This window comes from Serinus canaria, chromosome 12 (genome assembly GCF_022539315.1).
Source record: "Serinus canaria isolate serCan28SL12 chromosome 12, serCan2020, whole genome shotgun sequence".
In the NCBI taxonomy this organism is placed as follows: domain Eukaryota; kingdom Metazoa; phylum Chordata; class Aves; order Passeriformes; family Fringillidae; genus Serinus; species Serinus canaria.
In genome coordinates, this window is record NC_066326.1 from 16,635,580 (window position 1) to 16,650,512 (window position 14,933).

At 46.2% G+C, this 14,933-nt stretch overlaps 1 protein-coding gene across 1 annotated transcript in view; it reads left to right on the forward strand.

Annotated features, from left to right (window-relative positions):
• The window catches only part of BSN (bassoon presynaptic cytomatrix protein), an 89,329-nt gene that overhangs the window by 17,222 nt on the left and 57,174 nt on the right, over positions 1-14,933 (forward strand). Inside the window, exon 2 of the mRNA XM_050979494.1 lies at positions 4,333-4,732. Within this exon, the coding sequence (XP_050835451.1) occupies positions 4,333-4,732 (400 nt within the window). The remainder of the gene's footprint in view (positions 1-4,332; positions 4,733-14,933) is intronic.

Here is a 14,933-nt window from a genome sequence, read left to right on the forward strand (position 1 = left end):
GACAGAAAGGCTGCAGCTCCTGAAGGATTTACTCAGACCACAAATGCCAAGTTCCTGTGGATGCAATCACTGCCAGAGCTTTGTGGCAGCTGAGCAGGTGGATGTGGCCAGTATGCTCAAGGCAGGGATGTGAAATTAGACAAAAAGCAATAAATCAGTAGAAAACCAATGCTGTCTCTTGAACTTTCCCACACAAGTCAACAAGACTTGATTTACCAGCTGTGCATGTAGATTTTGTGTAATATTGCAATTGCTTGATTTTATAGCAGAGACATTAACAGTGTTGGCATTTACCTTGCAATGGTTATTGCTCCCAAGTCAGCACCTCTGGTGAAAAAGGGCCTGTTGACATCTCTTGGGATGCTGGCTCCAAGCCTGGGTCTTGCCTGTAAAATTTAGTGGCACTGATGAACCTACTTGAGTTAAATTAGAGCAATTCCCTCCTACAGACCCTGACTTTACCTGGGAATTCCCAAATAAGAAAGCTGTACCAATTTGCTGGCAGGGAATTGTAAACCAATGCTATGTCATTGCATTGCTTTTATCTCCAGTGATGCTGCTGACATATTTTCCCTGGTGCTGCTGCGGCATCAAAAGTCTGGTTTAGGAAAAATCATGTTTTTCTGAAATTAAATATTAACCAGCAAGCAGTCTAACATTTGTTTTGGCTGTAAGTGGGACTTTGTTTTTAAAGCTTTCCCCATTTTTGTAATTTTAATGCAAAAACATTCTTTTTACATTAGGGAAAAAATGAGGCATAAAAATCTGAGGTGCTTGTGACATCTCACAGTGCTGAGCTTGGTTTTGTGGTGAATGGCTTTGACCCTTGGTTTTCCTTGTGCTGTTTCATGCTTCTGATCATCTTGGGCAGCTCTTCCCTCTCCGTACTTATCCATCTCCTCCCAGGGTGTTGTGTCAGCCCTAAATAGAAAGGCTGGTTTCATATCCATGTCTGTTCCTGAGTGGAACTAGGGAATTTCTGGGCCTTTTAATCAGAAGTATCTGATGGAGAGACCGAGCTGGATATGGATTAATGTCTCAGGGTGATTTTTAGCTCTGGGCTCTGTGACAGCAACCTTGCAGCTTTACCACCTCTCTTTCATTTAGCTGAGAGTTAATTTCTGTTACTTAGCTTTGTTCTGAAAAATGGAGGGAGTTTTAGAAAGAAAGAAGAAAGACACAATTTTTCAATTTAAAAACAATGAAAAAAGGAAGGAAACAGTAGCTGCCCACCCTCCCAGTGACTGTGGGCAGGTGAGTAGAGCTGCCTGCCTGCCCTTCTTGTGTTAAAAAGCATTCATAGGAGATCATAAATGAAAACGTTAACAGTATAATTGTTAATACACTCAGTCAAACTCTTGATATTCTTTAGTTGTACAAAATTATTGCTCTCTTGATAACAGAGAGTGCAGCTGAGTTTGGACCCTGCAGAGATCTTTGACTTCGTATCACCCAAAATTTCTAATTCAGCAATTAGGGCAGTGCAAAATCAATACATCCCCCATCAAACAGAGGAAATCCTGCCTTATTAAGGCATTCCAATTTAATTGTTAATAGACATTCTGGTGGAATTGGGATTAATTCTTTGGGACCAGTTAGGAGCCCAGTGCTAGTTAACTATCAGTGATAAATCCTGTAAAAACAGAACAAGGCTGAGCTGCAGTTTGGGCTTCTGTAACAGGAAAAAAAAAGGTTTCATAGATGGGTACAAATCATACAAATTTTGGATCATCCTTGCAGAAGATGCAGTGAGCGTGGGCCTGTGTTTGATTCCATATGACTATTCTCATGTTCTTTCCTGAGGCATCTCTCCTGGATTGAGTTACTGTATTTGACAGACCAGATGATTTCTTCTGGTCTTAAAATTTCACGGGTATATTCAACTGGTGCAAGTGAGAGACAGCACAGCCTGTGTCACAGGGGGGTTGAGGCATCCTGGATAATTATAAAATAAATAAATGCAGTGTTGGTAGAAGTGCATGGAGTGAAACTGCTGCTGGGAATGGGACGGAGGTGGTGCCCGGCATTACTTAGCACTTGAAAAAGTGCAGGGAGCTGGGAGGGAGCTCAAGCCCAGTCTGGGAAAGCATCTCTGGAGCAGCACTGACCTGCCAGACAGTGAGCATCCAACCACCCTCCTGTGTCTTATGTGCCAGCAATGAGGCTCAGGGCAAAATAACAGCACCTGGTGTATTGTTCCTCATGGGCTTTTGCATTTCCAAGAGAGCCACACTGCTTTGGGTAGGAAATCTGACCTTGTCTGTGTGTTATCTGACAGCTCCCTGATGAAGTCAGAATTCTTACTTGATGGCAAGCATTTTTCATATCAAATGGGGAAAATTCCTGAATTTTAAAATTTGCAGTGGAATAGAATCACAGAATGGTTTGGGATGGGAGGGAGCTTACAAACCATCTCATTCCACCCCCTGCCATGGGCAGGGACACATTCAGTATCCCAGGGTGCTCCAAGCCTCATCCAGCCTATAATGTTATTTCAGAGTTGTTTAATACACCGTTAGGATAGGGTGTATCTAATACATAAATGCTGAGGGTTTTATAGAAATATAAATTTAAGTGAGAGGGTGCATTTTGCTTTCTGACAGTATTTCCTTCTGGTGTCTGGGGCTGAGCTCTCCAATCTCCACCAGCTACAGATGGTTTTATGTGTTTTATGAGCTCTGCAGCCCTTGACATCAGGAGTCAAACCCCAAATCTGAACTGAAGGGTGTCAGAACTAACAATGGAAGAACAGCACATGCCAACAACATTCATGGCAGGTGCGACTGTCGGGCCAGGAGCAATTTTCTCTTCACTCTAGAACAGATCACTCTCTCCCTTAGTGCTTTGCTTTATTATTATTGTGATTCTTTCTCCAGAGAAGTGGGTTTCAACCTGCAGCCGGAAAGTATTCCCAAAGTGCTATTTTACTATTTATTTTCATCTGACTTCCTATTACTGTGGCAACATGCACTTTGAATTTCATTAGTTTTATGCATTTAAGTTCCCTTTTTAAACCTCTATAAGGTCAGACCCTGCTTGGGTAAATCAACAATGTATTAAATTTGAGGCTCTGAGTAATACTTTTCCTTAAACAGCTGTAGATCACAGGCAGTGAGGGCATTAGGGCTTCTGCTTTTTCAAGAAACGTTTGTGGGCATTACTGATAAGCACATGGACCAAATTATTTGGTAATTAGATAAATATCTTCCATCATAGATTCATTCTTGTGCACTTGTGATCTATCAGCAGCACATTACAGGGTGCCAGCCCTGAAACCACATGGGAGAAGGGTGTGCAGGCTGTCATGCTGTGCACTGCAGCACAACAGCTCGAAGCTCTTGCACCTGGAGCTGCTTCAGAGCTCCTTGGGATGGCCAGGAGCATCCCTCAGCACTGTGGGGTGCTGAGCATCCTACACAGGCTGTGGGACGGCTGCAGAATCAGCGGTGGGTGCCATGCCAACCTCAGGGTTGCTCCTTGTAAGGAGCTCTGGTTTCACAGGGGGGTTTCATCACCCTGTCCTGGTGACCAGAGTCATCCCAGCTGGCTTTTTTTGCCCAGCCAAGACTCACATCACCCAGAAGAGGGTTCAGCAGCCAGCCCAAAAAATGCCTGTTGACTGTGTTTGCCACTTCAGTGCTGATTACTAAAGGGGAGCCAATGTTCTCTCTCTTGGTTTCCCACTGCAGTGGCCCCTGAGAAACAAGCCCTTATCTGCTTTCATCTATGACTTGCATGGTTTTGCCTGATAGGTGAGGAAGTAAAAGTAGTTCTCCTGCCTCCATTAGGCTTCTGAAGGGGTTTTCCTTTAATAAATAGGCTCTTTGCAGGCTTCTGGTTTCACAGCCACTTGTGAAAGTAGGCTGTGAGAAGCCAGTTTAGTGCGTGTTGGTCGTGTCCCTGCAGAAAGGGCCCTGCAGGCTGCAAAGCAGTGTCACAGCTGCCTCTTCCAGTGAGTTTGTGCTGAGGTTTGAGCTGGAGAAGTGCTGGGAGCCCTGGCTGGCAGGAGGCTGAGCTTCTCAAACTTCTCACGCACGTTTTTGTGTGCAACTTTCTGACTAAAGTTCAACTCAGAATACACCGAATAATTCAATTGCATCTCTGCCGCTGGGTTATATAAGAGAAAGCTGAAATCACGCCTTGTTTCCTAAGGTAATGTGTATCCTTCTGCTGAGCTGAGCAATTTCTCTGGTTTGCAGTGGGGTTTTGCTATGCCTTCTTGGCTGAGCTGGGATTTTGAGGGGGAGAGGGTGCTGTAGCAGTTTTCTACATTAACTGGCATACAGATGTTTGAAACCTGGGCTTATTATGTGTGTTTTGATGGTGTTTCAGCACGCTGAGGAGACCGGAGCAGCTGGACCAGGCGGCGGGCCAGCGGTCAGCATCGCCCTCCCTCGCACAGACTGCACCCAGCTCCCAGAGCCCCCGGGAGATGCGGGGCCGGGGCCAGCCTGGACCGGCGGCAGAGGGGCCGCGGAGGACGCTGCAGGTGGACGCCAGGAGCCAGGGCTCAGGGAGGTCTCCTTCGGTGTCACCGGACCGGGGCAGCACCCCCACCTCTCCCTACTCCGTCCCGCAGATTGCCCCCCTCCCCAGCAGCACCCTCTGCCCCATCTGCAAGACGACAGAGCTCACCTCCTCCCCCGGCCAGCCTAACTTCAATGCCTGCACTCAGTGTCACAGCAAGGTCTGCAACCAGTGTGGCTTCAACCCCAACCCACACCTCACCCAGGTAATGCCTTCTCTTCCTCATGCAGCCTTCCTGAATGCTTCGGGTGGGTTCTTGCTTTCTCCAAGCACAGAAGTTGCACCTTTGCTTTTGGCAGCTGCAAAGCATTGACCAGGAGCAAGGGTTCTACTGGTAGTAAGGGAATAAATGTGATAGTGTGAGCTTTGATGAAATGGGGGAGGTAAATAAGTTGAAGGGGGTTGGTAGATTACCAGGGCTCAGTCTCTGTTGAGACGCCAAAACGGTTAGGCTGAATTCTCCATTCTCAAAATTGTCCCAAAGGACTCGACTGCAAGGAGAGGAGCAGAGGGGCTGCTGGGCCGCGGAGGTGAGGAGAGTCTGAGCCCCTGACTCACAGCAGGTTCTGGTGGGTTCCAGCAGCGTCACGCTCGGCGCAGGGAGGGAAGCGCCAGGAGTCGTGCACGACACGCGGCAGTGCTGGGGGAGGAGCGTTCCGTGGGATGTGTGACATGGATGCTCAGGGCTCCGGGGGCGGATCCGGCAGCGGTGCCGGAGGTGGGTGCTGGGGCTGGCTGAGGTGAGGGGCTCCCTGTGCCAATCTCTCAGGTCACAGATCTCCACACAGGGTGGGAAGTGATTGGATGGTTTTTTTAGCTGTTAAGAGCCAAACCACAGGAGTTTCTGATCTTAAAACAGAAACTTAAATCCGCGCTTTGGAAAGCAACTGTGTCACTCCAGTGCTTGATAAAACAGGATTTAGGCACTGAAGCCCCCTGGATACCCAGGATTTACTGCCGGTAGCCATTTTGTGGTAAGCATGCAATGCTTGCTGCTGATGCTAGATGCAGTGGTGTCTAAACATCATTGTTTTAGGAACTCCTGCCTTCCAGTCCTTTATCCTGATGGAAGAAATCATAGAGTTATGGAATGGTTTGGGTTGGAAGGGACCTTGAAGATCACGTAGTTCCAGCCTCCTCCCATGTGCAGGGATACCCTCCACTCTAGACCAGGTTGCTCCAAGCTCCATCCAGCCTGGCATTGAACACTTCCAGGGATGTGACATTCACAGCTTCCTTGGGCAGCTTTTTCCAGTGCCTCACTACGCTTATAGTAAATAATTTTTTTCCTTTTATCTAGTTTAAACATGGTCTCTTCGAATTTGAACCCGCTCCCCCCTGTCCTGTCACTACACGCCCTTGTAAATAGTCTTGCCCCATGAAGGACATACCCCTGCTATAATGATGCATAAATAGCTGCTTACTGATATTACTTTACAGGTATTTACCTCTGCAAAGGTCCAAATAAGGCCTCAGATCTTAATAAAGAGCCCTGAGGTGGAAATTCAGTCCTGCAAAGAAATGCCATGGGCTACTTTTCTGTTTCACTTATAAGTTTCATCTTTAATTAGATTGCCAAACATTAATTTGGTGTCCAAGCATTGCCTTGAAAGTTGTCCTGTTACTCTGAACAGTATCAGTTAACAAGGAAATAACAAAATAAAAATGCAACAGTTACTCAGTTTCTGGTCTTGTCTCTTCTGCTTTGCCCCAAGAGCTTACCCACAGTGGGCACTACCCCGAGTCTCTCTTGCAGATACCAATGTTAAAATATGTCTGTGCAGAGAGACTTTGCTTAGCAGCTCTAGGCCATTTCGCTCTTGGCATCTCTAGGTCTCTCTGCCCTCAGAAATGTGTTTGACTGCAGAGCATTTTTAAATCAAATAAAAAAAAATTGGACCTGAAATGGAAGAAGATGTTGTTTTTTGGTCTGTCCTGAGTTTAATATGCATTTCAGGAGCAAGCAACCTTATGACTTGTAAGTAGGTCGTTGTGGGAGCTGGGGGATGAAAACAGTTGTCCAAGAGAAGTGTTTGCAGCTCATGTTAGCAGGCCTTGTGATGGGCTGGCTGGGGGAGCAGCAGTGGTTGCTGCCTTGTTGGAAGTGTGACTCATTTTCCTCAACATCATTCCTTGTGCTGCTATTCCAGAGTCACACAGAGAGGTGCCTGAAGCATCCTGGTGCTGTTACTGGGGGGTAGTGGAGGCAGCTGAAAGGGTAGTCTCTATCTTGGTGGTGGGAGCTGGGTTGGGAAGGGTCTCTGGAGGTTACCTGTTCCAACCTCTGCTCAAAGCAGCAAGCAGGGAAGGGATCTCAAGGCTGTACCCCATTGGGTCCTGGAACCTTCCAAGGGTGGACATGCTGGGCCCAGCTGCTCCACTGCCTCCCCTCACAGGGAAAACATCCACGCAGTCTAGTTCCTCCAACCCAGCAGGTGCTGCAGCGTGGCTGCACAGCATTGCTCATGAGGTGTTGTGTTCTCTATTTGCATTTCCTTATGAATGTACTTTTGTGTGTATAGTTGATACTGCCACTTTGTGCTGCAGGAGATATGAATTTGTGACTTCTTTCTGCTTTCAAGGCTCTCTAGCAAGATTAAATCATAAAAAATACCACATTTTCTAAGAAAATCAAACCCAAGAAAACCAAAGTTGTGTTTTGCTTGGTACATCCTCTCCTGTGCAATCTGTGGAACTGCCAGAAACCACTGGCATGGTGAGGTAGGAGCTGCAGGGCTGGTTTGGTATAATGATCTCTCAAACTGTTTTGGGAGCTGGGGTGTAAATCTTGTACAAACACTTTGTTTTCATTAGTCTTTTACTTGTATACATATCCATAGCATAAAATAGCTTTTTGTAATATAGATTTAAAGAAAATAATAGACTTAGTGTTAGAACTGTAATCCATCAAGCCCTGTCTTGCCACTTTCAACTCCAAGAGCAGATTTTTCAGAGGAGGGTTGACTGCACCACCTTCACTTTGTACTTCAGTAATACCTTCTCCTCAGAAGCACATAATTCCCTTTGACATACTATTTTTCTTTGGCTGTTATTTTATTCCTTTTTGTTTGGCTTGATGGTCATTTTATCTTAAAAGCAAGTCATGAATTTCTGTGCTGACGAAGCAATCAGCTTCTGTGGCGTCTTGAGTTGATCTCTTGCTGAGAAAAACATCTCTTATTGGGTTTTTATTTCACTGACTGTTTATTCCTTTGAGCAGCAGCTCGTTCTTGTTTCACAAGACTGGGCAAACAGAAGTTCCTGTCTGCTGCTGGTGTCACTCATATTTTACATGTAGATAATTATATTGTTCCCTCTGTTCATCCCATGCCCTGAAATAGCTGCTGTCATCGTTTTCAATTTGGTCGTGTGCTGCCAGGCTGCTTTCCTTGTTCATTCACTTATTCCTGAAGGTCAGTGCTCTTGCCATAGACAGTTATTTTAAGCAAGGAAAGGGAATTATCAAGCAGGGAGCAATGGTGGCACCATTAAAGACAACAAGTTTTGAAATAACGTGCTAAAATCTAGCAGTTTGTTTCCAGTCCTGTGCAGAAAATAGGTTTTTGAATGGAGATGTGTTATTTTAAGTGCAACATTGCAGTTTTCACATTCTAGTATGATTTTTAATTTCTCATTAAAACTTTTTTTCTACTTTTCCTCTGTGTTGTCTCTGAGGGTGTTTTTTGGACAGCTTGTTCTGCAGGACCATACCAGTGATGCTGTCATCTCCTCCAGGGGGAATAGCTCAGTTTCAAACCAGCACAATAGGTTTAGAAAATCCTCTTTTTATACATCTTTCACTTTGTTCTGCCGCTCCTGTGGCTTTCGCCTGACTGATCCAGCAGCATGTTCATCTGATTGGATTTGCTCTGTTTGGTATCATAAGGAGTAACCTGCAGGCATCCTTTCTGCTTCTCTGGGGTTTTGAAGTGCTGCTGCACATTGCTAATTTGATAAATTAATTTCTTCTTCAGTCTTCTCTTAAAATTTGTTGGGTTCTTTTTAATTTGTTTTCTCACCATCCTAAGCACTAAACCAAAAACATGAGGAACTTGAGTTTGATTTTAATCAAGAGCAGCAGCACAGCATTAAAATGTGTGCTTTAGTTAGAGCTGAAATGAAACTCAAAATGCCTGGCTGCCTAATAGGTCTGCTTGGCACCACTTAGGATTGTAGGAAACCTTTCTTGTCTGCCTTACATTTCTGTTGTGCCTTTTTCAATTTGAAGTAGCATTTATTAGAGGCAGTTTCATAAATATTCAGATGCAACTCCATGAATAAAAGGTACAAGTTTATACATGTGTGTTCTTTACCAAATTACTTTCTTTTTGAAGGCCCTGCTTTTTCCCCAAGCTGTTTTGATTTTATTTGCTGTATTTGTGGCCGTATTTATGACTTATAATTGTTAAACTTCTGTTTTGCCCCATGTTTTTAGCTCCACTTAAGGAGATTGAAGAGGTTCTTTGTACTTTTTATGCTATGAATATAATGAATTATTAAATGTTTAAAATATTTGAGAGCAGATCTGTTCCCTGCATGCTCTATGCCATTTAAGCTCATCACAGACCTTTGATCACAGACCTCCAGCAAGCGAAATGTAAAAAGTCTTAAGGAGAATTAAAAACTTTCTGGTTGGTTTCCCAACACTGGTCAGGCTTGTTTGACAGGAGAAGAAAATTCTCAGCACCTCTTGAGTTATCTGTAGCAAGAGAAGGTAGCCAGAAAAATAATTTAAAGTTTTAAAGTAAATGTTTAAATTGTATTAATAGAAAATAGACCATTAGCTGATGAGACTGAAATAATGTGAGCATTGTGTAGGGCTGTGTTTATCCTGTCATAACCTCACAGCAGATGGTTTTCTGCTCAGTAGTATAAGAAAATTTGGGTAACCCAAAGTTAAAGAAGAAGTTGGGGAAAGCTGAAGGGTGACACAATGCAGAGCATCTCTGGTGGGAGGAATGGGGCTTGTTGGCACTGGAGGAATGTCTGTGGTCCAAAGCCTTTTCCACCACTGTCAAGAGTAGTGCCTGCTCACAGCATCACCTCAGTCATTTAGCAAATGACTGAAAAAAACTCAAATATTGAAATTGTGAAGCTCTTCTTACACTGCTTTCAAAGGACCCCACTTCTCATTTGGTTCATTGTCCCAGTTTTACACATTGCACCATGTTGGTATCTAATTTTCAATAAAACCCAGCTTATTGGTGAGTTAGGGGCCCAATCTAACTTATTTACCCTGCAGGAAGCTTTGGCTTGACTAGTGAGCACTGGTTTAGAAGCCCTGCAAGGCAAGGGCTGTGCTTAGCAGGCCAGGGGGGTTATCAGTCCTACATTAAATCAATGGCTGTTATTAATGGCAGTGAATCCCCATCTCTTCCTCTCATTCATCTCCTCTCCTGCCTGTCATTCATTCAACATCCAAACATTCATAGGTCTCTGATGCTGTGCAAGTGTGGATAGAATCCCTGTTGGCATCAGTGCTTTCACCCAGGGCTGAGCACTGAAGGACTGGATGAAAACAGGGATCTACTTTCTGATAGATAATTAAACATGAATATAGTGAGAAATTTGATCTCCCTTGTCTCTACCTGCCTTTTCAAGAACCAAAGTGTTCTTCACCTCTTTGTATCTTTATTGAGAAGCTGTGGGGCCATGCTAGCATGACATTTCCTACATTTTTAAGTTTCCTCTGGGTCCATCAACTCCATGTTGGATGTAGCTCTTTGCAATGGGAGGGATGACGGCAGAGGATAAGCTGTGACAGTGCTATTACATTTACACAGTCTCTTCTCTAGCTGAACAGGGTAAAGCCAACAAGGTTTTCTCCTGCCCTTGGGACCTCAACAAGTGTTAGTTTTCCTGGCCATGAAGCACCTCCAGCCTCAGCCACTGGCATATGTGTGGTCCTGCATCTCCTGCATGTCCTGCACCTGTATTATTGTGCTCATGGATAAACATGAAGCTCTGTTTAGAGGTTACAGTTCCCTCTCATTTTAAAGAATAGGTGTTGAGTCTGAAAAATAAATGTTTCTCCGGTCTAGCATCCTTTGGGGCATTTCACACTGGTGTCATGCTTGTGGTGTCTGTGGGGAGGTGTGGCTGGCTCTTGTCATCAGTTGTCCTTCCTTGTGTTCACCTGTCAGCAAGTTCAGAGGTATGTCTTTTCCTCCTGTGATCAGATCAAAGCCCTGGACACCCTTGGGCAAGCAGTGTTTTTGTTTGGCTGTAGTGTTAGACAGCTTTTTGTGTGTGTACATGGTAGGTTGTACCTTATTTTCAGCCAGACCCTTGTGTTGTTGAGTCAAGTTGCCCATTTTAGAATGATTTGTCTTTTGAGATCATCCTCCTTCGCCATATAGCTGTAAAAATAAATCTGTCGTTGGCATTACGTTGCAGATCTGGGAGAAATTTTCCATTGGATCCTGCTGTGCAATAGGAGTGAGATGTGTGTTTTATTCCAGTTTTTTCTTTGTTTTTAGCAGAGCTTCAGCCAGCAGTGACCTGCATGGACAGTGGGTGATGCTGTTTGCAGGAGCTGGGGCTTGGCATGCCTGGTGCCTTCTCCTAAGGATACAGCAATTTGGGCTGCAGCTGCCTGGGCAGGGATGCTTGGCCTCATCTGCTGCCACAGGGCTGCTCCATCCCAGTGTCTGAGGCCAGCATCTGCCCCATGGGCAGGTGGGACCAGTGCTTTCTGCCCTACAGCTCTCCTCAAGAGAACCCTGTGAGCTGGCCACTAAAAATCCACTCCTTGTGTCTGCACGGAATATTCTGTGGATTTTTTTATGGTGAGAAAATATTAATAGGAACATGGGATTTATCACCCTGAACTAACAGGTTGTATCTGTACACATATTTGCCATGTTTTAGCCCTTCCTCACCGTTGCCCTTTACCTCTTAATCCCTTTATCCCTACACCAGGTGTTCCATCCTGTATCTGCAGCGTTGCAGTGAAGGATGTGTCTGTTATCCCTTGGTGGACTTTAATTTTTTAATGGGGTGATTAACACTGAATGAAGCAACTCAAGTGGAGCTGGAGAGTAGCACACTTGCTTTTGCTGAGCTTTTCTGCTTAGAAATGGCTTATTTGCCTTTTTGGCCCCTGCTGCAGCCCGAGCAGGAGCTTTTTCCAGCCATCCACAATGACGTGCGACTCATCTGTTTGACAGATCGCAATTTAAGTTAGAGCCCGTGAAAAGAAAAAGCTCATGAGTAATTCTGGCTGTTTCTCCCAATGTGCCGCCTTTTGCTGTGCTCTGCGTGGATGATTCAAATAATGCAAAATTCGCTGGCAGAAAATGTCAAAGAAGATCTCGGCTAAACGGTTGCTGGTGACTGAGGGGGCTGGTGTTGCTCAGGGTGGGTCCTCTCCGCTCACGGCTGGTTCGGCTGAGCCGCGGGGACGCAGCAGGGGATGCGGTGGCATGTTAAATTGTTCCGAGGGCAATGGAGAGCGCGGCTTCCCGCAGGCTGGAGCGATGCTGCGGTGCAGAGGGGTAATTAAAACAACTGCAAGTGAAGAGGAGCCCTCCCGAGGGATGGGAAGTGGCCTCTTTTCAGCTCGCCGTCTTCTGCCGCTCGCTGAATGCCGAGCCCAGCAAGCCGCACGGGCTGAGCCGCCGCCGCCCCGCGCCCTCCTTCCCTCGGTACATTAAGTTACAACAAGCTGTTTGCTTCGATGAGACATGGTTTTCCTCTGGCTTTCAACTCCCAGATAGCTTCATCATTAAAAAGAAAAGACAGCTGAGGATCGGAAGCGGCTGTCAAGCTTTCCATAGTGGCGCAAGGTACCGAGTCAGCGGCTCCCTGTATCTGAGAGCTTTGCTGTGGCGGCTGCTTGCTTTCCCTCCCTCCCCCTGAACATCCCCGGGCAGAGGGATAAAGATCCCTTACAGCCCGTGGTGGTGGATGGGGATATTTTGCTCACACCGGTGCTGCTCCAGGTTTTCCTTCCGGTGGAGTGTGAATTCGCTCAGTGTTTGAGTCCCTCAGCTCCCTCTTGGTGCACACGCCGCAGCCCCGAGAGCCGGAGCTGCGCAGGGCTGTGCAGCCCTCGCCTGTGCGCTCTGGTTTGTGATGTGTGTTTGCTGCCGGAACGCTGCGCTGCCTCGGGGAGCGCTTAGGAGGAAACTTCAAGAGCTTTCAGTGCTTTGATGGGGATTGAGTTAATCCTAGCTGAATTCATTCCTATTTACGGTCTTTCTACAAGCTGCAGAGAGCAGGGTGGTTGTAATGGAGGGTGTCAGGCACTTCGGCACCCACTCTGCACCCACCCTTAAGGCGCTGTCCCACGCTGTCTGCATCTTTGGTGCAGCAAGGGGTGCCCACTGGGACAACCCCAGCACAGGAGATGTTGTGACATGGCTCTTCCCACCTTGAATTGTAGTGACATACAAGGTCTGTCTGGTCCTTAAAGACAGAGGTGGTGGCATCTTGTCAGTGCCTCTTGTAATCTGAATTTAGCTGATCACCAGTGCTATTTTTAGAGCTGTGTGGGCTCCCACCACAATGAACCACCTTGCTCCTTCCTAGCCCTGTGTCTTGGCCATGGTCACATTTAGATGCTAAAAAGGGATTTACTTAGTGTGGGGGAGTGAAAAGCCTCAGAGATTTCTGAAAGCAGTCCTGTGTATGCAGTGACGTGTTTGTAAAACAGCAGTTCATGCCTGCAAAGATATTTCTCACCATCTTAATTCAAGGTGCTTCCACACCTCACCCTCCTGCCATACCCAGCTTTTTTCAGAGATATGATATGCAGCTGTGCTCCTGGACAGTCCAGATCTGAGGGGTATGGTGCTGACAGACTATGAAAACTGACTATTTTAACTCTGATTTAAATGGTGTTTTATCTCAGCTACAAACCTTTTGATCAAGGACAGCCGAAGGGGGGATATTTCCATTCTGGAGTCAGTTTATGTTGTAAATAGACTGCGCCGGTGGCATGGCTTTCTGCTTTTAGTAAATCAAAGCCAAATTGTTAGAATGGCTCTGGAAATCCAGGGAGCAAAATGTGATCTTAATGGAATGGGAGTAGACTATGCAGCAGGCTGGTGAGATTAAAGGTTTGTCAGAAGGAGTTAAGGCATGTATGTAAGGCAGCACTACCAGCTAGACGTTGTTTTTGAAGACTGAACAACAAGTGTGTCCCTCCTCTTCCTCTCTTAATCCCTGCCCTGCCCACTTTGATGCCCATCTCCTGTTTCTTAATCGAGCCCAGATGTTTGTGCAACAGCATTGCAAAAAACTTTCAGGATGAGAAGTTTTTCCACTGACTTTTTGTTCCCTCCCCAGCTCCTTTGCCACCTCCTTGCTGTGTCCAAGCTGAGGGGGCAGACTGGCCAGACCCTCGAGTTGGAGACCTCCATGGAAGAAAGAGACCTGAGCAGCGGGCAGGAGAGATGTGCCCATCAGTCTTAGAGAGAGGAAGTTCTGGTGCCCTCCTACCTGCAGCCACCCTCTCCCCTTTCCAATGAGCACAGCCCAGTATTCCCATTAGACGGAAGCAGAGGCACAAACACTCGGGCTCATCTGTTCAGCAAAGCCCAGATTATTCTGAATCATCCAACGTCCTTATCAGAGCGCTCCAGCCGGCGCTTGCATCAGTCACAGCGCGGGCTGCTGGAGTCGCAGGCAGTGCTCTGCCCGTTTTAATTGCCACAAGCCAGCAGCTATTTGAAGCCCTGTCCCCAAAGAGCAAATGAGCTTGTCACTGCACGTAGCTCAGCTTTGCAGGAATTGCAGGATCAGCAAGCGTTCCCCATTAAAGACCTGCTAAGGACGCAAACATATAGGGCTGCACGTGTAGAACAGCAAGGTGGGATGGAGTGGGGCACTGCTGGGCTTGCACCTAGGAGTGGTTGCTCCCCTTGGGATTTTAGTTTTGGGGGTTTTTCCCCTCTAACTGCAGCATACCCTAGAAGCTGTAAAGGGCATGTCCCTGTGACTCCTTGAATATGAGGTTCCTCCAAAACCAGCTGTGTCATGGCTCTGAGTTGTTCCTTGGTTCTGTTCAGACCTTCCTGTTCTCTCAGGTATACCATGTTGCCCTTCCTCCCCACAAGACATCCCATGCCTGTCCTGATCTCCTGGAAGGTGCTGCTTGCTGCCCTTTCCCCCTGAGAACCTCTGTTCTCAGTATGATGCCCACTAGATAAAATTCCAGGTCTAGTAGAGAGGTTTGGCTAAAAACTAGTCGTCTGTGTTAAAATTACTCTGGGGACCTGAGAAAGAGTTGAATTACCTGTATTTCTGGACTTCTCTGAAATAAGGAGCATACTTACTGTAGGAGAGGCCTGTCCTTGGGTTCACCTGCCTCTGTTTTGCCCACATACTCTGTGTATTGCAAAACCTTTCAAGCTTTGAGAAAAGCAAATACTCTCAGTATTTGATGGAGCACAGTATATTAG